The sequence below is a fragment of the Coccinella septempunctata genome, chromosome 5 (genome assembly GCF_907165205.1).
Source record: "Coccinella septempunctata chromosome 5, icCocSept1.1, whole genome shotgun sequence".
NCBI classification, from domain to species: domain Eukaryota; kingdom Metazoa; phylum Arthropoda; class Insecta; order Coleoptera; family Coccinellidae; genus Coccinella; species Coccinella septempunctata.
Window position 1 is genome coordinate 19,887,087 of NC_058193.1, and position 23,444 is coordinate 19,910,530.

The 23,444-nt window shown below is 34.6% G+C and overlaps 1 protein-coding gene across 3 annotated transcripts in view; it reads left to right on the forward strand.

Annotated features, from left to right (window-relative positions):
* Window positions 1-23,444, forward strand: part of LOC123314352 — a 42,687-nt gene that overhangs the window by 17,802 nt on the left and 1,441 nt on the right. Inside the window, exons 1-5 of one of the 3 annotated variants that reach the window (XM_044899604.1) lie at window positions 13,150-13,279; window positions 17,836-17,885; window positions 17,941-18,025; window positions 20,438-20,569; window positions 22,501-22,639. In XM_044899604.1, the coding sequence (XP_044755539.1) occupies window positions 17,842-17,885; window positions 17,941-18,025; window positions 20,438-20,569; window positions 22,501-22,639 (400 nt within the window). In that variant the 5' untranslated portion in view covers window positions 13,150-13,279; window positions 17,836-17,841. Of the gene's footprint in view, window positions 1-13,149; window positions 13,280-17,623; window positions 17,731-17,835; window positions 17,886-17,940; window positions 18,026-20,437; window positions 20,570-22,500; window positions 22,640-23,444 lie in introns of those variants that run through there. The other 2 variants (XM_044899605.1, XM_044899603.1) reach the window with 2 other exon arrangements.

The following is a 23,444-nucleotide window of genomic DNA, read 5'->3' on the forward strand; positions in this document are numbered from 1 at the left end:
AAATATCAGATTAAAAGTAGGGTGGTCCATTTGAAAAAATTAACTTTTTGCCGTTCATGCAAATAATATATATGTGTAAATACGAAGAATTTTGAAACAGCTTGTATATCACAAACCAAGTTTGTTCTACACGAATCTCATCCTCAGGATTTCCGTGACCTATACTAAAAATTTCAGCTTTCCAAAATATGAAATGTATTTTCTGTGCCTATTTCATCAGATATTATGTTTGAAGCGAGAACACTATTCATTATATTTCATTAGATCCATGCTTTCGGCAATTTTTTATGCAAAACCGTTAATATCTCAATCAATCAATGTCAAGAATAGTCCCATTTGAAATAACGAAGTTTGTAGTATTTTTTTATATAAGCGGCAACGTCGCAACATTGAAAATATTTTAGGGAGTTCTTTTACAGTATGTGACACGCTGTATATTAGAGCTCGAGTAACCGATGTACAAAAGTACAAATTTGACCCCAAATAAATCTCAGTGGTATTTGACGCAACTGTCAAGCATTCTTTATGTCATTCATTCATTGCTGTATCCCGTTACCGGGAATAATTATACAAAAAGACATAAAAAAAAGAACTAAAACTAAGGCTTATAATTCCTCAGGGCTAATTGCGACTGTGTGCCCTTCTGTGACTGAAGAGACCCAACCGTGACCTACAGATCCTTCCACACTCCGGTCATGGATAGTCACAAACCAGATCTGGTCGCCGCTGTATTCTTCTCGAGTCTCCATTATAACTGTGCACCTTCATTGTGACCTGTCTAACGCTAGTTGTTCCCAGTTATAATTGGCATTAACTGATTTTAGGGATTGATGTAGTGTATCCTTAAACCGCTTATACAGGCCTCCTGGTTTCCGGGCTCCCTCTGTCAATTCGCCATACAAGAGCTATTTTGGGGAGTCTTATGTCTTGCATCCTCAGAATGTGGCCGCTCCATCTGAGTCGGGCCCTCGTTACTTGAGTCTCAATTGTTGTACAACTCGCGCGTTGCAAGACTTTTGCATTCGAAACTTTGTGGAACTATCTGATGTGCATTATCTGTCTTAGATAACGTTGTTGCGTATGTGAAGAATATTGGAAAGAAAAATGAAATGAAAGAATATTGGGATTCTTGGACTAATTTTCTTTATTGTTCTTCAATCTAACTAAATGGACGATAACCCAAGAACAATTGGAAAGAAAGATATGTGTTTAAAATCTCATAAAAGGTTATCTAGTATTTTTAAATTAAAAATAGTCATGAAGTGAGGTAGGTGCTGTAATTGATACTACAGTGACTATATACCCTCACAGTGGCGACGACGTGTCATAAAACTGTCAAAAGTCCGCCATGTTTTGTCAAGGACGTTGACAAATAATCGCAGAAATAATAATATAGTTAGAAAATCTATGCAAATGACAGTCACTTTGACGTCCGACAAAACATGGCGGATCAACCAATAGAAAATGAGATAACCTATGTCGTCACTGTAATTGATACTACAGTGACTATATACCCCCATTTAGGGGTATTTAGTCAATGTAATTGATACCGCTTTGAGGCGCCATCTTGCTACCTAGGCTGGATTTTGAACGCCGGAGACCATTATTAATTTAATTTCTGTTAGGTCTCTTAACCGACCTGTAGAAGCCGAAAACATGATAGAAATACAAAATGAGGTTTTAAACCACGACACGTGTTTTGCTATCAAAATAGCATCTTCAGGTGCGTGAAGGTAACACGTGTCATGGTTTAGAAACTCATTTTGTGAAAATCGTGTAATCTGTTTCAACTTCAATTATGTATCGGCCACATCTATTCAATACTTTTTTCATGAGTTATAAAATAAAACTAACTAGTACTTGTAGTCAAGGAATCACCTCCGGAAAATTTTCGAAATTATTTATATGAAACACTGTATATGTATTCCAAAAACGACTACTTAAACCCTTAAATTTCTGCTTTTTCCATATATTTAAGACAATCATCAAAGGCGTTCTTCAAAATTTTGACGATTAGATATTCTCAAAATTCCTCCTATGTGAGAAATGCTGCATCGTGAAATATCCGAATATTTTTTGGCAACAATACAGTTTAAATATTTATCTCAAATATTAACTCAATGAATGACAGCACAAAAAATCTTGGAGATGAAACGTCATTTATTTATCTCGAAAATGCGCTTTTCCCTCATGACCTTGAAGGCAGTTCGATCCATGTATACGTTGTGAACTCCACTAAATTCAACTAAGTCCCATTCAATAGTAATTCGAGATTAATCTGATGACATGATCATGAAAAGTGGAAATATGTATTTAAGATGTCATAAAAACTGAGGAAACGAATTTTATATAAGATTTATATACAATGTGTTCAAGGTCAGGAATGAAGTCAAAAAACTATATAAATTTCTTCAAAACGGATGACATTTTTGAAAAAGCGGATACCGGTATGCATTTCGACAAATCTGCGACTTAAAAACTGCGTTCTAAAATATAGAATTTCCCATTTAAAAAAAACAACTCTCCTCTATAGGTATCTCGGAAACGGTAATTAATTTGTATGATTCTTTACGAGTATCACATAAAATATATGAATTACTGAAACAAATGTTTTCGAACATCTCGAACATAAATAAATATTTAAAACAGCCATTTTTCTGAAACACCCTATAACTCGAGAATGAATTGAGATATCTCTGGATTCTCTGGTCTGTTACCTGATTATTTTGAAAAAAGAGATCTTTGAAGATTTTTTTCTTCAAGTCTTAGTTCCCGAGATGCTCTCAGTGAGCGTCGACTTTGGGACACCCTATATCTCCTCAACCTTGATCGATATAAATTAGTATTATTTTTTATAGAGGATGGTTCGAGAATTAGTTAACCCCTTGTTTTTAAGATCTGATGATACAAACATGATTGATATACAGGGTGAGTCTTCGACTCGTACAAATATTTTAACAGTAGATTCTTGAGGTCAAAAGAAACACTTTTTTCCCTTAATATTTTTTCCGAATCAGCTCGGTTTAAAAGAGACAGGCTGTTAAAAAAACCTTAAAATTTTTTTATTTTCAGTTCTATCTCACAAACGTTTTATCGAATGAAATGATTTTTAAAATAAAGTTTTTCGAATATTTGAACGTGTTGTGAAATAAAAGTATTCTTCATATTTTTTCGTATTATTGCGTCGTTTTCGAGTAATTTGATGCTGATGAAAATAAAAAATATCTGTGAAATTCAAAGAATTGGGTACTTCGACGGAATGCAACAATGTCACAGATTTAGCCAGTTATTCTGAAGGTAATTTCGTTTTTCCTGGGGTGTCACATCTCATTATGAAATCTTAAAATGGCTTTATATTTTTATCAGGGCCGAATCGGAAAAAATGGTTTCGAACATTTTTGAGTAATCCACCCTGGAAATTCCCCCAGAGTATTTTCTTTCGGTTTCCCTTTTCTCGAGAAAGTCTTCCTAATTTTCTTCTTATCTTCCTATACCCCAATGGCCCCTTCGTTTCCTTTGATTTCCAATAGACCGCCTGAAACCCAGACTGAAAAAAATTTATTTTTCTTGGCTACTTTATTGAATTCTGTTCGGTACTCCCATATTGAAATCTGTGACATTGGAGCACGGCCATAGTCAGTGCTCTGATAGTATCTTGACTGATTTTATCAGAATGGAGATCTGAAATTTTCTCTCGATATTTAAAGAATTTCAATACAATAGAGTTGATTCTTACTAATTTGTCGTAAAGTATACCGATTCAAAGTGCAGATCTATATTAATAATAATATTAATATAACATTAACGAGATGGAACGCCTGTACAAAGCGCTAGAGAGCCAATAAATTGGTTGAACTTGAAATTTTGTAACCATAGGCACCAACAGCCCTGTGTTCTCCAGATCTCACACCCATGGAGTTTTTCTATGGGGATGTTTGAAGAATAAAATTTATGAAACACGAATATCAAATTTGGAACAATTCAGAAATAGAACGGAAAACGCCATAACAGAAGTCATAAGAATTCACATTGGCAACGCTGTTTATTTATTTATTTATTTATTTATTTACGGTTTTATTACATGAATAAATATGTAATGAGGTACATTGTGCAAAATAATAACTTTTTACAAAATAAAATTTACAGAATTTATAAAATTCCCAAAATGTAGACACCTAAATTAATTGAATTGTATGAGGATTGACACAAATTCCAAAGTTCCTTACGGAGATATCAATATTAAATGCTTCAAGATTGTTTTACGAAACACTTTAATAGAAACTGTCCAGTCTAGATCTATTGATGCATTGAATTGATTCGCAAGTCGGAGCATGTTTACCGTAGGTGATCTCGAGATGTTAAATGTTTCAGAAGTTTCAGACTCTGTACACCCGTGTTAATGTGGATGCGTCTTCTCTCGTTGGCTTTGCCGATGAGATTTTGCTGGTTGGCAAAGCCGCTCGGCACACAGCGGCATAATGTGGATGCAGCTTAACAAGAATGTGCCGACCGATGGCCTCGAGCGGATTTAGTTGCAATTCACAGATTACAGAGTAGAATGGTTGCAATTCGACCGACAAACCGCCAAATATATGTGGATGCACAGCCTTCTAAAGTACTCTATAGACCGATTGTTGTGTGGTTTTTCAAGCTGCATCCACATTATGCCGCAGTGTGCCTATCGGCAAGCCGATGTGTATGTGAATCATTGAACTCAATCAAGAAATTATTGAGTGGCACCACTGGCACCGATGGCATGGCAGCAAAATTTTGAAGCAAGAAAAAAACTTTCAATTATAGTTTACCGTTTACGAATGAAAAATCAGAAATCCCTGTCATATATTGAAAATAAAAATTGAAAAAAATCATATTTTGAATAAAAAGATACAAAAATGTTATAATTATTTTCAAGTACGAGTTGAAACAAGCGAGTAATTCAACATTATTGAAATTTCTCAAAATCTAGAAATGATAGGCCAGTAGTGTTTTCAGATTTAGATTATTCAGGAGAAAAAAGCTCGACAATATGTCATTCGTTTTTTTCTGACTGCTATAGTTCCCGGGATCCCCACAGTATATACAACATCCTGTACCATCCTGTACATAGTTGTATTCACGAATGCGATGTAAAAAAGCTGCATCATCGGCGAAACAACTGATTTCCATTACCAAATAAATGGGTGGATATTTTTTTTTATGCAATAACTCAAATCTTAGTATACATATATAAGAATATTTAATAATAATGAATAATTTACAGAATCGGTTTTTGAAAACGAATCAGATAGAATAACAGGTGAAATGTACTTATTTTGAAGAAATGCTGTGATACATCGATTTTCGATTCGAGGGGGACAACTTCGGAGATCCAATTCACAAAACTGTATATTTTCAACCCTTAGTATGACAACCCCAATCCCTAAATTTTGAATAAGAAAGATTAGGCTAGTGATACTTCATTTGAAATAGATTTCTGTTTTGAATTAAGCATATTTAATTTTTTGTCATTTAATGCATTCATTTTCGAAATAATCACATTTGAAATTTAAACAGTATGAGCTTTCCCTTCAAGCATGCCGCAGGTATAAATCAATCGAATTTTTACTCATTTATAATATATTATATATATTTATAATTTTGACGATAAGTCTGATGTAAGATTCCCGTACCCGGCTTTCTAGAAAAATAAATAAATAATTTCAATTCTTTCTGCCAATGTTAATGAAAGAATCGAACAGGAATATTTTGATGTCTGGTATATGGCAGTTGAATGTTATCATTCACACCACAGAATAAATTAGTGAAAATTTTATTGATTCGCGCACCATGTTTAACGAAAAGACTGGACAAAATTAAAATCTGAATATCTCGAAAATGAATGGATTGAATGAGAAAAAAATTAATATGATGAACTCGCTACGAAAATACCCCTCAAATGGGGTAGGTATACCTTAACCCATCTTCCCCGTTCAACATATAGGGATTGGAATCGATATGGTTGCTTGTTTAATCTCAAAAGTTGCCCCCCCTTGAATCAAGCCTCGACGTATCAGAACATTTTCTTGAAAAAGTTCATTGCGTTTGTTATCTCGTCTGTTTCGTTTTCAAAGGCCCACCTGTATTAATTATCTAACTGACAGCAAAGCAAATATCGAATAATCTAATAAATATTTTATGAAATATATTGCTTATTATCACGATTTATGAATTTATCTGAATATCCTCCTTCTGATGAGTTACAGGTTACGGTATTTAGTTTCCTTTGAAATGAAATTAATGTAGGACCACTAACCAGTGGGATTCATCAAGTTCTAAAAATATAAAAATTAGTGCAATAACTTTGTAAACTCTAGATTTTAGAGGGGGTTGAGTTGAACTCCGACATCTATTCTATTGTGCCCTCTTGTTTTCTATGAGGATTGAGATCATATAGTGTCGTAGCTTGGTGGTTAGGAGCGTCGGCTCAGTATTTCGCAACCGCAAGGTACTGAGTTCGTTCCCGGGCTAGAGAAGGAATTTTCTAGTTCATACGGGTTCGGGCCACCATTCACTGTTGGGTTCAAATTAACAGTGCTGTGCCTAAGGTGGCGTAAGGACAAAGTAACAAAGCCTACACAGAACACAACTGATTCTCCGAACTCGCGCAAGCTTACGGAGCTTCTGAGAGGTACTTCGGAACCTATAGAGAATCAGGATAATATGAGTATATATGATGGATAATCGATAAGTTTATTGAATTTTGTAGAATAAACCTAGAAAAATGCTTGAGACCTGTGAATGGAGTTGTGGATGCGGTCAATTGGATGAGCTTTTCAATTATTCAAAGCTACTTGACTGAAACTATAACAACGATATTCACGGGTACACAAAATGTTTGTTTCAACTACTCTCATCTAGAGTTTCAGCTCATACGGGACTATTATCCTGTTGGGCAATAAAAGTTAATAAGCAACAAGAATGCATAATTTACCTACACTGCGCTACTTTTGCGTTTTTCTCCATGATATGAATCAAAATGAATATTTGATATGTGATAATAATCGAAATATACCTTCTGAGCATGAGCCAATACGTGGAAATCTAAAGCTCCGTATACATTAACAGTTCTATATAATATAAATATTTTCATTTTATTCAAAATTTGGTATTGGCTACTTTGGGTTCAATCGGATTGCCTTCGAGTTGAGTGAACGTTAATCGGGAGGAGTTTATAATTAGCCAAGTCTTGTAAGTATAGGAAGAGTTTCGAAACTGATCCTTGAAAAAAACAACAGTTCTATTTTGAATATTAATTATGAATCATTAATCATTTTGGATTAATTTATTTATGACGATTTCCGTCATTGGCGCACCCTAACTGATTTTACCATGGTGAAACCTTGAAGAAAGCCTCCGGTACAACTTTCAACAAGCATTTCCGTTAAACTAATTTAAAGACATAAGAATTGCGAATGTTACTATTATTGGGGCTATAGGGTAGGTTGATCGTTATACAAGGGCATGTAATATCGAAGATGATGTAGGCGAATTGATTCTTCGATATGATAACACAGCTTTTTGATGGCTTCTTGGCATTTTCATCATCAGATGTTTCTTAGTATCGTATTCTCCTGTTCATAATATAATGATTGTAATAATAATGATAGGTAATCAATATGATGCTGTTGCCAAGACCTTACACCAAGCACTGGCAACTTCTAAGATCAAAACAGATACCTTATTACAATAACCATCCATATCCTGTATTGAAAAATGATCATTCACATCGCAAGGTTCTCACAGACCGGAAAAACACACATTAGACCTGAAAAAAGATAAGAAGAAAGCACTATTGATCGACGCATCGAATATAAATAATAACAACCTAATATAAAGGATATAATCCCATCAAAATACAGAGATCTGGAAGAACAAACCACGAGATAACGGAAGCTGAAAGATGCCAACTACATTTCATCTATAGGCCTGATACCGAAGGAACTAGCAGATAATTTGAGAAAACTTTAATTGGATGAAAATATCAATAATTTCATGCAGAGTGGGATATTACGAGAACGGTTCGCAAGTACGGAGAAATAAAGAACAACATGGAAATTAACACCATCCACTTCGACAAGAATTGCAGGGAGATCCGGAATCCAACCGACACCAAGGAGGCGAGGAGAAAACAGGACCCGATATTGTATATCATTTCGAACACAAAGCAAATACTAGATTCAAAATACATTTTTCATATAAAATTCATATAAAGTACATTTCACGTACTAATTCCCGAACGAATAGCAAGTACTTTTTCTCCTCATCAGATACTTTTCTTCCGTAAACACTTTTCGTCCTCTCCGTTTGTCGCTTAGAATAAAATATCAAAGTGGCGATTAATCAATTTCCAGGGTCAGGATTTAAGAAAAACATAAGTACCTGTGACAATAATAATTGTCACATTATAATCAAGAATTGATATAGTGACATCAATATGGATATGAATAACATTCCTCCATTGATGAAGGAATTGGCAACCACGGCCAGGTTGGATTTATAGCACACAAGTGAGTACGTGAAGTCTACGAAAAAATGTATTATGCACTTCGAAAAAAAACTGATGTCTATAATGTCTCACCAGCTTGCAATTTGCAGGCTCCATTGTAATAGATAGTTTTTCGGTACATAAATAACTATTTCCGCCGACCTCTTAATTATAGCACTGTTTAACGTACACGAAATTAGCTGTTAATTAACCCTTTTATTGGTTAATTTCCTATTAATGCATTATTGTCATGGGTAATCGAACATAGAAGTATTCAGCAGCTTCCCAAATAATTATTTTATTTGTATGTAACATTGATTTTCGTAGTAGGTACCTAGCGGGTGAATCGAGAAGAGATGAATTGTGGAGGTTGCAGAAAAATTATGATGGTTAGAGAGTAATCAATATGTACTACAACTCCAGCTTCCACCAGCTCCACACATTCTTTAACAGATATTATAGGGAACGATATCAATATGATTTACACAAAATGTCACAACTCAAATATGCCCTCTATGAACTTCTCGAATGGGGTATTTTCCTAAATTTCAAAATATATGTCCTAAAAATCCCTATAACTCAAATATCTCGAAATATATTTTTTTCGAATTTTAACATATTGCATTTTGTCTGTATTCGCTTACGAATATTCTGATTTCAGAAGTGCTCTCTTATGAACATTCTACGTCATTTTTACAATCCGGCAACGTCCATTTGTGTCAGTAATGGTCATGAAAGTTTTCTGTTTTCTGATGACCATAGACGTAATAAATATCAAGTTTGCTGTTCACATTTGACAAGAAAAACAAGCAATGACACAAAATGCCATCGGTTTTAAGACACAGCTTGCAGAAACAATTTTTTGTAATCTGTGGATATCTCCTTGATCGGTTCCAGTGTTGTCGAATTAAGAAAAATTACTATACTTTAATAAAGACATTCTACGTCACAAGCTTCCACATAGTCGAAGTTTCGAAGGGTGTATTTCTGAAATGTCTGAATTTTGAAGCCAATCATTTACGTGTTGGATAACTAGTGGAACAGGCTTTCCATAAATAATCTCAAATTCTGTTTTGGAGTTATAGGAAACTTGCCCATTGTTCGATCGGCCGCATAAATATCAACATTCCGATATGAACATAGAAAATTTATAAGGTGTCAAATTTGACTAGGTATCGATATAAAATTTTTGCAATCAAGAATTCACATTTAATTCAAAATATGGTTCGACAGGAAAATCTTGTAATCAACTCGTTTATTAATTCAGCGATGATCTCAAACATTAACGAGCTCGCTTCGCTCGCACGTTAAAATATCTCAATCATTAATCGCTTTCATTAATAACCTTGTTGAATAAATGACTAATTTTAGGAAATGATTCAGCATATGGTTGGTGAGGGCATGTTTCAACCATCACATCCAAGGCGAAGCAAATAACTTTTTTCATTTGTCGAACTTTCACAGGCAGTGATATTTCCACCTGCATAAGTTCAACCATACCTAGAGAATGCTGTCCCTTTGTGGTTTCCCTCTCTCAAAAGCGATAAATTTCTACTCCTTTCAGATATAGTTTACGTTATTAGCACTTGGGATTATTCCACCTGATAACCCTTTTTTTTGCCCACGAGGGGAAACCGATACCGGGCGGTGTCACCAACCTGTCGCTGTGACCTACATGTGGAAAATGGTAAATTTTCTTCTTTCGATAGATTGTGCTAATTTTCTGCTAACTTGTGCCGTATTTTATAAATTTTGTGCCTGTTCAGTTCTAGAGATATTTCAGGTTTTGTTTGTGAGGAGCGTCAATTTGGTGTCACACCAGTCGAATTTTGGTATCGAAATATTCTCGGTATTTTGTACTCATTTTGTGCTAATTTCTGAAGTTTATTATGAATTTTGTGCTCTTTCTGTTTTCGAGAAAGAGTTTTGAAAGAGTCTTATAGAGAATAGTATAGTTAAGCGAGTTGTCATTTGTGGAATTAAAAGTGTGGAAATTAGTAGCGATTGTATGGATATTTTGAGATTGTGAATGTTGGATCACGTGTTTTTTCTAGAAAATTTTTCAAGAGTGAAGAACTACTGTTGATTATTGATATCGTTAAGACCCATTAATTTGAAATCACCAGATGAAATTAGAGCTTACCCAGCACATATGAAAGATAGTGAATGAATTATCAGATTGTAACATAATTTTTCGGAAAAATAGAATTGACCAATAAAGTGTAACATAACCGATAATTGTAACATAATTTAGAGAGTTGAATGAGAAATATTTGTCATATTTTCTGTTTATCAAAACTTCAGCATCAGATATCAGGCGCTTCGGCTATTCAAATTATTTTAGTTCTAGGGGAATTCTCTATTGCCGGGGAATCCCAGAATTGATTGAATTAATAAGCGTCAAACGTCGAACTTCCAAGTTTACTTACTTCGGCACTGTGCGCTGCCACAACTACGGAATTTTGCGTAGATCTACGGAATTCAGGCGGTACCTACGGAATCTCCAATTCTGTTCGATATTCTACGGAATCATTATAAAATTATTTTTAGATGGTCTTTATTGCTGTCAACCTGCCTGGTGACTGCGGGAAGTCTTGATTCTTTTAAAAACAGACTCTATGCTTCCTCATGGTATCTAGGGCAAAGGTGCACGAGTTGATCCCTTTGGGTAAGCGGTAAGATGATCCCTTTCGATTACGGACTCATGAAAAATGCCATCTGGTTGAATTCTATGCCATAACGTTGCCTCTACCACACTTCTGCCTCAGTCAATTTTTTAGTACAGTTGAAGCGAACAGATATTCACAGAGAAAAATATGAATTGTGACCGCTTAATCTAAGATTAGGTTAACTTTATGATTATGCTACTTTCGTTGTGAATGGTTGATAACAATGATTTTTATATTTCTTGCTTCCTCATATGCTTATTTTTTATTTTTTCTCGACTTGAAGACAATGATGTTCGTGTAGGTTATGCTGAATGAAAAAGTTGAACTTGGGGCAAGATGATCCCCCAACTTGTGTAAAAGATGATCCCTGGGGATCATCTTAGTTAGGAATTATGCGGCGTAAATATAAATATTAATAAATAAATAAAGAAAAATCATTCGAGGCTGATGATCCAAACAATCAATGTCAAGTGCTATCGATGCTATTAAAAATGGAATGGCAATTAAAAGAGCGAGTAGGGAGTTTTCAGTGTCGCTAATTTCATTGAAACGAAGGACTAAAGAAATTAAGAGAATAGCTCGTGGTGCAGTGAAATATCTGACAGTGAGAAAAACTGTTTCCACTAATGAACAAGGAACCGAGCTCGTGAGCCATATGAAGGACATGGAGCTTAGAATGTATGGATCAATAAGAAGAGAAATTTCGTACTTATTTTGTTATTTCAGAATATATTGAATATTTTAATGGATCTCAAATTAGCTTTTTTCGGTGGGGCATTCAAACCGCCACTTAGAATACGTGTTCGTTTTTGTGATATTACACCTTATATGTTGATTTTTAGTTGTTTATTCACTTGATGATTTATAATGTTTTATTCCCAAAATTATTTCACAATCTCCACAAATATTCGATTCACTTACTTTATTCTTGAAAATATGGGAGCTAATTGAGAAAATGCGTTCAAGATGATCCCTGGGATCATCTTAAACACCAGAGGGTGTATAAGATGATCCTTTTGTAACGTTTTGGAAAATCGCGAATATTTCAAAAACCTTTTGTGACCGACTTTTTCGAGTAGGACAATAGAAAGATGGATACTTCTAAGAGAAGTACACATTTTCATTTTTGTGCTACCCGAAAAAACTAAGGAATTACGTAAATTCTTGCTTGAGGGGCACCTTTCCCCTACAGATAGGAAAAATAAATGAAACGGAAAAGAAATATCACATTCAACATGAAAAAAAGGGGATCGTCTTGGGCACCTTTCCCCTATTTGTATTGGGAATTAGCATATATCTTGGTTTTTGCTGGCAAAGTTTATTACTTTTTACGTTCATAATGAGTTTATTGATTAAACCTCGCTCACTCATTACTAGTGAACGGCATTTGATAGAAAATTGTACTACATATTTCGAAGATATTACTCAGATAGATAAAGGGTTTATTTGGGTTCACCGCGTATAACATTTTGCGCCAACCACCCGTTGTAACTGTACTGGCTTTAGAATATGGAACACTGAACGTCGGGCATCGTGGGATCTTATTTTTGTAATTTATAATTCATTTTATGCATATGAACTGCAGAAGTGGAAGGAATTAGCTTGTTAGCTATATAGTAGGTATACAAATAAGAAAAAATTCAACTACCAACAATTTCCAACAGTGCATATTGAATGTTGAATCAAAAATAGAATTGGTTACACCCCTTACAGCACCTAATCTGATCAGGAATGGCACCCTTTAAGAGACCAACTCCGTGCAATACTAAAGCTTTGTTTTGGTTCGCACTTGAGGCGGTTCCGAATCGGTTCAAAGTAGTGGAGCAGCAATGGTGTGGGAAGCTACCCGCATGCTACGCGCGAGCTTACGCTGAATAAATAAATGTGCGACTGTTTTGAACCGTTCTGGAACCATCCTAAAAGCGAACCAAAACAGGCCTTAATATAACGACCTTTTGTTCCACTGTGAATACGAGCGAGTGAAATGCGATGTGCTATTTCATGAAGAAAATTTCAGCGCCATAAGCGAATTCTTTTGCACCCGTTCAAAGAATACTTCGTCATTCTTTAATGACCAGTGTAAAAAGTGAGTATTGATTTGAATTGGCTTACTTATTTCTTGGATTGGTTTATATGTTTAACAGGGTGTTTCAGGTATTTATGACCCCCATACTTTTAGATTCTTTTTATAAATAGTGGAAATAAACTGCTATAAAAATGAATATATGTATGAAAATTTTGGTCAATATCAGTTTTTTGTACGTTTGAAGTTGATCGATTTCGAATTCACAACTCTGTAAACACTCATCCTATCAAAGTTGGGAAGATTCAAATAGTTTACGTCGTAATATTTCCAAGATTCAATTCCTGTCAAGAGCTTTTCTGCAATAAAACATTCAGTAGTTTGTGATTGTGTTAGTGATTGAGGATAGATCAAAATTGTTAGGTTTTTATGTACTAAGGATGAAAAATTGTCTATTACGAGGCTGCAAATTGATAGCGGAGGCGCAGCCGATGCTAGCAAGCAGGCGAGACAATTCAGACAGTTTTTTGTCGCGGTGCTTATTACATTTTTTCGTACACCTCACATACCTTTATGAAAGTAAGTAAGTAGACTTGTAACTGGAGACTTGTACCCACTGCAGTGACTGCAGGTCACGTGGTATTTTTTCGTAGTCATGGATCGGTGTAGGATTCTACAGAGTAAGTGATGCTTGTTTCAGTCTTGGTTTGATGGGTGGCGTGTAGTGATGAGGATTGAAAAGTATCCGTCATGGCGGCCTCCTTTCTCGCTTAAAGACACCATCCTCCGGTTGAGATGTGTTACAGTGCACTGTACTGATGAGGGACAATATTCCCGTAACCGGTCTACAGTTTGTGTATATGTTACGGCTAAAGATAGGTGTCAGCATAAACTTAAGATTAGCCGGTTAAACTTAGGTTTATATTCGAGGACCGGCTAAAGTTCGATAAATATTCATCTGCGTCAGGAAATTCCATCTTTAGCCGGCTAATGTGCACATTATCCAAAACGGAACGGCTAAAAATGTAATCGATGGACACGTGGAGGGGTGATGTCTTTTGAATAGTCGGATAGGAGAAGACGAACGTACGCGGCCACGTTTTTGTTTCAATTTTTAGAATTTAAATATGCAAAATAGCATTGAATGCTATTGTACTGAAGTTTTGTTACATAACGCCCATTGGTTTTCAACATTTGTTTAGGAGATTAATGCTCTTCAAATCGAGCCTTTCTAAAATCAATTCACATACACATTAGGACAATAGGAACGTGGATAGTCAATTGTCCTGTGAGAAACCAGAAATGGCCTCACAAGGAAATGAAATATTAGACATTAGATATAGAATATTTTTTCTGTGAACAAAAGTATATTTTCCCTACCATTCAATAATTGGGTTTATGGAAAAACAATTCCGAAATTGAAACGATCATTTCTAATGTTTCTTTTCAACCTTAATACTTTCGCTAGAATGAACAAAAAAAAGTACATGAACAGGAAAATAGTTGAGAACACGTTTTCTATCTGATTTTGTTAAAAATTTCCTGAAGGATTCATGTGCAGTCATCGTAAATCTTGTCAGCCAAATAGTCCAGTTAGCTACAATCAAGGTTATCCTATATTCGGGGTAACTAAGCGCAGTGGGTAAGTGTGCGCAGTGCGTATATCTCGACTATGCAATGTATGAAAGAGGGGTTCATTTGGGTGAAGCAAGTTCGCAGAATCGCCAAATTAGTTTTTCATAGGAGTGCGCCGTGCCACGTTTCTTTAACTTTTTATTTGCAATCAATAAAATTCACTAGTTTTTTCATTAATTTTTAGCATCTCTGCAAATTCTGCCAGGTCCAAGTTCCGAGTCCCACGGTGTTAAACAATATTTTATTCGATCATGGGCATATTAATCTAAATATATAATAAAAAATTTTAGGTTCTCTTAGCTGCTCAACTCTATAAGAACGTCAATTCCAATTTTGGCTTACTGGGGCGGGTAAGTGTGCGCATAGATTCATTATATGGGCATTCGTTCAGTGAGGAATAAATTATGACATTGTTGATTTTCTTGGTTAAGACTCGATCAATATTGTCCTATTTGTTCAGAAAAATATGAAGAGCCCCCAACAGGGGAATGTATCAAGTGTTGTGTTGACCAAGAATTGTGGCACGAACAATAATGCAGTGCTTGTAAAAAGGCGCTTCTGTATTGACAATAAACAGCATTTCTCTAATATATTAACATTTTGATGACATTATTTTGTAATTTGTTTTGATTGTGTGGTTCACTAAGCACTGCGTTCACTTACCCCGTGAGGGTGCGCACACTTACCCGCAATACGGGGCATGTGAACGCACTCCGACTTTCTCTATTAAATTCTTTTTTGCGGAAAGAAAACGTTTTTGTTAATTTGTTTTTTGACGTTTTTTTTTAGATTAGAAAATTGTCTATCTTATGAATATGTTTCAATTTTCCTAGCTTCAACATTTGAAACAGGGTATGGGTTGAAAGGCAAAAGTGCGCACAGTTGCCCCGAATGACTCTACTACTATATTTATGATGATATTTATTTGACCTTCGGTATTTTGCAAATTATGAATAATAACAAGATGAAAGATACCATTAACTCTACAGTTTTCCTTCACACTCAAAATACCAAAATAGTATGTTCGTCTCAAATTTTGTCATCAGGCATTTAGATTTTTAAATTCGCTAATAATAATGCGTTGAGACACAATAGAAACCAATATATGTTCATTCTCAATTTCTCAACTACTTAACAGCTTTTGTGCTATTAATATGTGAAATTCATACAAAAGATGAATTGCATTAATAGTTAGATTAAATTACTATTTTTTTTACATATTCTTAATTGCCTAAAATTTGCACCCCTCAAGCCTTTCCGATATTTTTCTTCTTTTCTATTAGCTTCTACATTTTTAGCCGATGAGCTGTGGTTACACTTAAGTTTAGCCGGCTAAAGATAGGAGAAACTAACATTAGCCAATACCCGAAGCTAAACCTAAGTTTAGCCGGCTAATCTTAAGTTTATGTTCGCACCTATCTTTAGCCGTAACATATATATGTTTCAGCCTCTCTGGAAATTTTTTTACTCCTTCATGATTAGCACGCATTAATGACAAATCTTCTAACTGTCGTCTCCATATTTAAAAAAAAGGCCGTGTAATGGCCTCATAATTGCCAATTTCCTGAACTCTGGAGAAGTGTCACTGATGTCCATATCACTATCTCTATCCATTCTTGATTATACTGAACACTTACATTCAAACCATGTATGTACCTAAGTCACTCGTAAGATCTAGCCGATTTCGTAAAGAAATGATTTGACAACAACAAATGACAGCTATTCTCACAGGCACTTATGTTTCAATCAAATTATGTATACAAAATGGCCTCGGGATCTAATATTGCTTGGTGACGAAAAGCCGGACGAATAGTGTTTGCGGACGAAAAGTACTTGCCCTAAAAAATAATCGAACTTTTGTTCGGAAATTAATACCTGAAATATCATTTTTTGTTCAGGTCGCCAAAAAAAATATTTTCACCTCACGTCTTTAAAACTAGTTTAGCTCTTCAGTGTAAGATACATATTGATGTTTTTCTTTTTAGTTTTACTGAATAAAAAAGTCACAGGTTTGGAGTCCCTAGGGAGAATACCTACTATGTTCATAGTATGCTCAGAGCAACTTTTTCATATCCAAGTTCTTTCCAATTTCGAGGCAACATTTCGAAAACACGATTTTTGTAACTACATAAATACCATACCTACTCATCTGTTATTTCGATCGGATGTACCATTCTCATGAAAAAAATTATGAATTTGAATATTCTGTAAATAATAATTTGAGGCGCACTGGGAACTGGATGGAAATATTCGCAGTAGTAGTGCGAGTTCCTAAATCCCAAGAGTCATACCAAATTTTATGATTTATGATGAGGTAGTAAATTGGTAGTAAATAGTAAATTCATAAAATTCCTTCTTAGTGTTATACATGTGTTTCATAATATTCAAATTTTCAGACATTAAACTATCTTCATTGATTATTAATTCTGGGAGTATTACTCTCATAAGATATTGTGCACAATAACAAGAAACTATTTTATGTTGTTATGTAAGGATGAAAAATTTAAGATTTTTCGAAAAATTCATGAAACGTTCAGACCTCAGACCATTGGTCATCTATATTTACTGCCCAAAGATTAATCCGGTCCTGCCAATTTTTCTTTGTATCTGATAGAGTCTCATCTAATCATATAAAGATAACTACGTCATAAACCATTGTTATTCGTTTTAGAACACCTATCATCGAATAATTTCACACAGGAAATATCATAACCAATATATTGATAACTAAATATGCAAGGCATTATGGAAGATATCCAATTCAATGAAAATGATATTGTGGTATAACCTGTGAAGTTTAAAACTAGAGTCGCAACCGCTTCTTTCACATATTCATACGTTTTCTGATAACTCTAGAGTGCGAATAAAAATCAATTCAGGTTGATACCAACTTAGTAATTCCTATATAAAAAATTCTGTCCTATGGGAAGAGAAAAATATTCTCGCTAATTTTCAACAATATACAAATATTCGTTTGGTTTCAGGCCAGTATGGCAGTCCACCATGAGCCTACAACAACAAACAATGTCTCACCGTGAGTACAAAGTTCTTGCTATTGTGATATACATATTATAATATATAATTTTAAGGTTCTCAAAGATTGGTAAATTCTACGCCAAGTACTTCCCAGCCGAACCGGAAACATTTGCAGCTCGTTTTTCAATTCTGGCATTGGTATGTATTCATACACTTCAACATATATTAACATTTCAAAGAAAAATCCAAAGTGTCATAGAGACAAAATACAAAGTGTACAAAGAAGTATACAAGTGTATACTGTGTATACTTTGTGTTTTCACATGTGTTTTTCCTGACTTTCCACGCTGATGACTTGTATGACTTTAATTATTTTCACTTTCCACTTATTCCTAAAGATATATACTGATTTAATTGGGGTGAATCATTATTCATTTCATAAAATAATATAGACATATAACAGAGTGTGTCAATTTGAAAAATTACCACCCTTATTATCTCAGCCCCTGTGCAATGAACGTTGAACGTTGTTTAGTAGGGGGATATTTTTTCACGGTTGGTTCCTATTAATTTGTATCAACTCTGTGAGTTTGATGACAGCAACTCCAAAAATCTTAAATGCAATGGGGGCTGAGTGACACCTTGTTGTAAAGGTAATCTGATTGCCTTTTCAAAAATGCCTGCATTTGCCCATTTTTATTAGTACCTACTTCTGAAAAAAAAAAAAGAGTTGAATAGTTACGAAAGCGAGAATTGCAATAAAAAATTCTCCACTAAAAAAGATTTTCAAACCCATTTTCAAATTCGGCCCTTATGTTTTGGAAAGCTTCAACTTGAAGTTTTCGGGCTGCTGTGCATATCTTCACTTTCAATTCTTTTACATCTCGGGACTGTGTGTTTTCTACATAACCGATTTTGAATGTCCCCAAAGGAAAAAATCTAAAGGTGACAAGTTTGGGGAGCTTGGTGGCCATTCCATCGGCCCTCTTCTACCAATACATTTGTCTATTTTCAAATTCAGTCTTCGTGTTTTTGAAAAATTCAACTAGAATTTCATTGAAGAACATCTTACTGGCATTATTTACTTGAATCTGCTCGAAGAAATAGTGGGCCCAGTAATAACAACAAGTTTAGAGAATAAATTTGATGAAGATGGCAATATGATTTAACAAGATCGAGCTCCACCTATAATTAAATCCAGTGAGGCAGTTCATTTCCTATAGAAATGGAATGGTAGAAGGGGTCAATCGAATGGTCACCAAGCTCCCCAGACTCGACACCTTAAGATTTTTTCCTCTGGAAACATTCAAAGTCTGTTGTGTATAAAATACAAGGCCCCGACATGTAAAAGAAAAATTCTTCGTTATGTAGTGAATCGCCCCTTTTTCGCTGCATCTGGACAAGGCCTTTGGTATAGGTACTGTGAATATAGAATTCTGCCAGTGTGATTTTAATCAAGATTTCAAGACCAAAACCTTTTTCAGTTGAAAATTTCTCCATACAAAAAGCACATTAATTATATACAGAGCTGAATTGTCTTTTCAAATATTGAAACAGATTTTCAAAATTTCGATTTACAGGGTGTTTTTTCAAGGATTCAAACATTTCATATGTTTTTGCTAACCCGTACCTGGATTTTATTTGCGGTTATAGCATGATATATTTTACCTTTTAATAAGAAACAAGTTTGAGAAATATAAAGAAAATATACCGGGTGGTTCGTCTGATATGGCCTCCCGAAGAAACAAGCAAAATTCATAAAACATCCTGTATCTCGGCTACGAAGATAGTTAGAGCCCATAAATGTGGTATCCTCAGAACAACCTCGGTGCCACCTATCCGCCTGTTGAGTATTTCCGTTTCCCTATGAAACAACCTGTATATTGGACGTTTCATAAATAATTGTTAATACAGTTATTTTAGAAACTTTAACACCAAATATGAAGATATCACCACTTGAATAAAATTTACGTATTTACCGAAATACAGAGTGTTTTATTTATTACAAATATTCTGAAATAAGATTTTAAGCCATTGTTTTAACTGAACAATTCCGAAGAATTGTCGTTCCAATAATGCGGTCCATCCTTCATTTGGAATATTCAGCGCTACACTGTACTGACGAGAGACAATAATCCCGAAGACGGTCTACAGTTGCATTTGGATGTTTCGACTTCTCTGGGATTTCCTACGCCTGCCTGTTCAATACTAGCTCGCATTATTGGAACGACCATTCTTCGGAATTGTTGTTTCCAGTTTGATATGGATAATTCTCAATGAAACACTCTGTAGACTAGGCTTGCCAAGGGAGAATCGAAATTCCTAAAAATAGCGAGAATAACGTTTTCAATAAAGGTGCCATTACTTTGAAAGTATCCCTTCCGAAGACGCGTGACCTCAGCTCCAACCTCGACCATCAAACTCTAAGTTATTGAATCCTTTTCATTTCTATATTTCGAAAAAAATGAATGATAGGTTTGAGTTTAATATTCGTCCAAGAAGTAAAACTATTATTGCTAGAAATAAAGAAGTTACATTTGGTCAACACATAAATTCCATTATCATCATATTGATTACCCACTGAAAAATATATTAAATATTATTTTCCAGATAATCTCTCTGTTCGCTCTGCAAATACTATTCTTCTACGTTTATTGGTTCAGAGAAGGAATAATTTTCGTCCACACATTTTATGTGATTATTGGCTCAGTTCACTACGGACTTTATTACGGATTGACTACAGTAAGTATTCAATTTACATGAAAAATTTTCAAAGCAACGAAAAGTTTCTAATGAAAATATTCCCACCGACAATAGTTACATGAACATGAAGTGAATAGAAATATGTAGGTAATGTCTTTCAATTTCCGTCAGAATCCTGCACACTTGTCTGTTATAATTGAGTGTTGTCAGTCAATAGACTAAAATTTAGACACACTAAACGGTTTATATGTTCATTTTACGATACTAGTGGATTACCATTTTCCGAGTTGTTTCGATTCATAGAACTAATCCTAAAAGACGGTTGCCGAGAGCTTCCGAAACAGAAACATATAAAAAGAATGTGCTCTACACACCCTACAAACATAGGCGAAAATAGGGGAGGCTAGGGGGGCTGTGCTTTTTCGTTGTTTTTAGCCATTTCTAGAATTTTTGCACATCTTCTCCACCCAACATCTTTACCTCGAGGACGGTCACCTCAGACCTCCCTAAGGGGTGCCCCCCCCCCACAAAAAATATTTATTTCTGCCTATGCCTACAAATGCCATTCTTGTTAATACAGGGTGGTCTTTTTAAAACCAAACAGACGAGATAACAGACGAAATGAATTTGTTTCGAAAAGAAAGCTCGGAAACTTTGATTTTTTATTCGAGAAAAAACTTTCAAGATCAAGTTCACAACCATTCCGCTTCAACCCTTCCTACAAGGTAGGAATCAAAACAAAATAAATGAGTAAAAATTCCCACGAAGCATGAAGAAACCCCAGCAATGGAAGAAGCCAACGTTGTTAAAAATTTAAATGCGAATATTTCGAAAAGGAATTTATTAAATGATACAAGGCATTTCCAATTAGGTATCCTTTACACCTTCTCCATCTTCCCCATACAAAATTAAGGGTAGTTAACCTTCACCCACATGAAGATGCTAACTCATGTGTCGTGGTTTAAGACTGATTTTTATGAAAATCGTATAATCTGTTTTAAGTTCAAAATTAAGTGGTTGGAGTTGTAACACTAAGGGATGAAGAGATATGGTTGTGAATTTGATCTCAGAAGTTGTCATCCTCGAATCAAAAATCGACATGACCTAGCACTTCTCGAAATGAGTTGACTCAGCCTGTTATCTTGTTATCTTTCATTTTCAAAAGCCTACCCTGTAACTCTTTAAATTGAAAACATAATCAATGATTCTCACATTACTGGGTGCCTCCTACGCAAATCTCCTCGATAACAATAATACCTCTGTGGTCTCTGTGAAAATCATAATAGTAAAGAATCAGTATTTAGCATTGAATTTCTTTTCTCTAAACAAAAATACCCACTTTTGATGTAGATTTAGCAATCTGAAAATTTAAGTAAAATTTGTATGTTTTGATAACAGTTCATAGAGGTACAAGAGCTGTTTTGTTTTCGGTGAGACTAATGAAGTAACAAACACTTTATTTAGTCATAATTCTCTAATATTTTTTCATTCAACTGTCTTTTACCTAGTAGAAAATTGCATATAAGAATTGAATAACTGAGTTAAGTAAACTGGTAAAAATAATGATTTTATGGATTAAAGCTGATCATTTTGGGATGGCTATTTATTTTCTTTCAATTTTGTAAAGGTAATAAGGGAAACACCAAATATATTAAGTCTCACTTATTTTCTTTTTTTTCCAAATCCGTGACAAAAAAATTAAAATCGTGTTTAACATATTGTTGTTTCGATTCGAATCGACTACTTATTAATTTTTTGAGGGACCTGGCATGCGACTTTTTTCATTGTATCAATCGAATCCACTGTTTTCCAAAGAATATACGAATAAAATATGACAATAACGTATAGGGTGGTTCATAAGTTATAACTAATTGTTTTAAAAAACAATGAACCCATATAATGTAGCACCTCGGTTTCGCCGCTATTTACCCTTCGAATACTGACTCAAATAATGTGTGCATTCATTTAAGGGGAAGCTGAGATTGATAACACCATGGCTTTTTTGGAAATTGATTGAGGTTTTATATACCATTGCTATGATATTCAAGGGTACTCTCTCTCATGGCCGTTACATGACAGCGAACTCAATATTGGCGTTTTTGATAGTAGGTAAGTAATGAATGAGACTCATTTCAATATATCCACTTTTATGGGTTCAAAGTAGGTAAAATCACAAAAACTTAAAGAATGCTCTCAAAATAGATATTTGTTTTGGCAAGGATTTCATTCAACTGAAAATTTTTTGCAAGGCTGAAAAATCAAAATTTTCGTCGAAACGTGTATTATTTTTTTTCACGTCAATTATTTGCCTGAAAGTGAGATTTTAAGCGACACCAAAATTTTCATTTAAATTTTGGACTACGTACTGCAAATAGATCGTGCCCGTGGTATCAGTTGATAAGGTAAAATGAGCTTAATGGATATTTAATTCAATAGTTTATTTATTCGAATTCAAATTGGAGTTGTTTTAAAATTTTTGAATTCATTTTACATTATTTAAAAAACGTTTTCAATAAGAAGAACTGGGATAATTATATAGAGATTTAAAAACACAAATTTTATTTTCTCGAGTACAGTTCGTACAGTACCTACCTAACTGTTTTGAATATAGAAATCTTATACAGGGTGTCTTGGTGTCTATTTAACGTTTATGGAGAACGGATCATAGGATTGTTCTGAAAATTTTGGTTTACGCTTCTGCTCTATCTGACTTAAATATTTTCAATGTTGCGACGTTGCCAGTTATACGAAAACATACGACAATCTTCGTTATTCCAAATGGGCCACCCTGTTTATTGAAACTTTTTATGCTTCTCTCTCCCCATCTGAGTATTTTTGTCTGGTACTCTCTTACCTCTATCCCTAATACTTTCGGAGATATTAACGGTTTTCCACAAAAAATTGCCAAAAACAT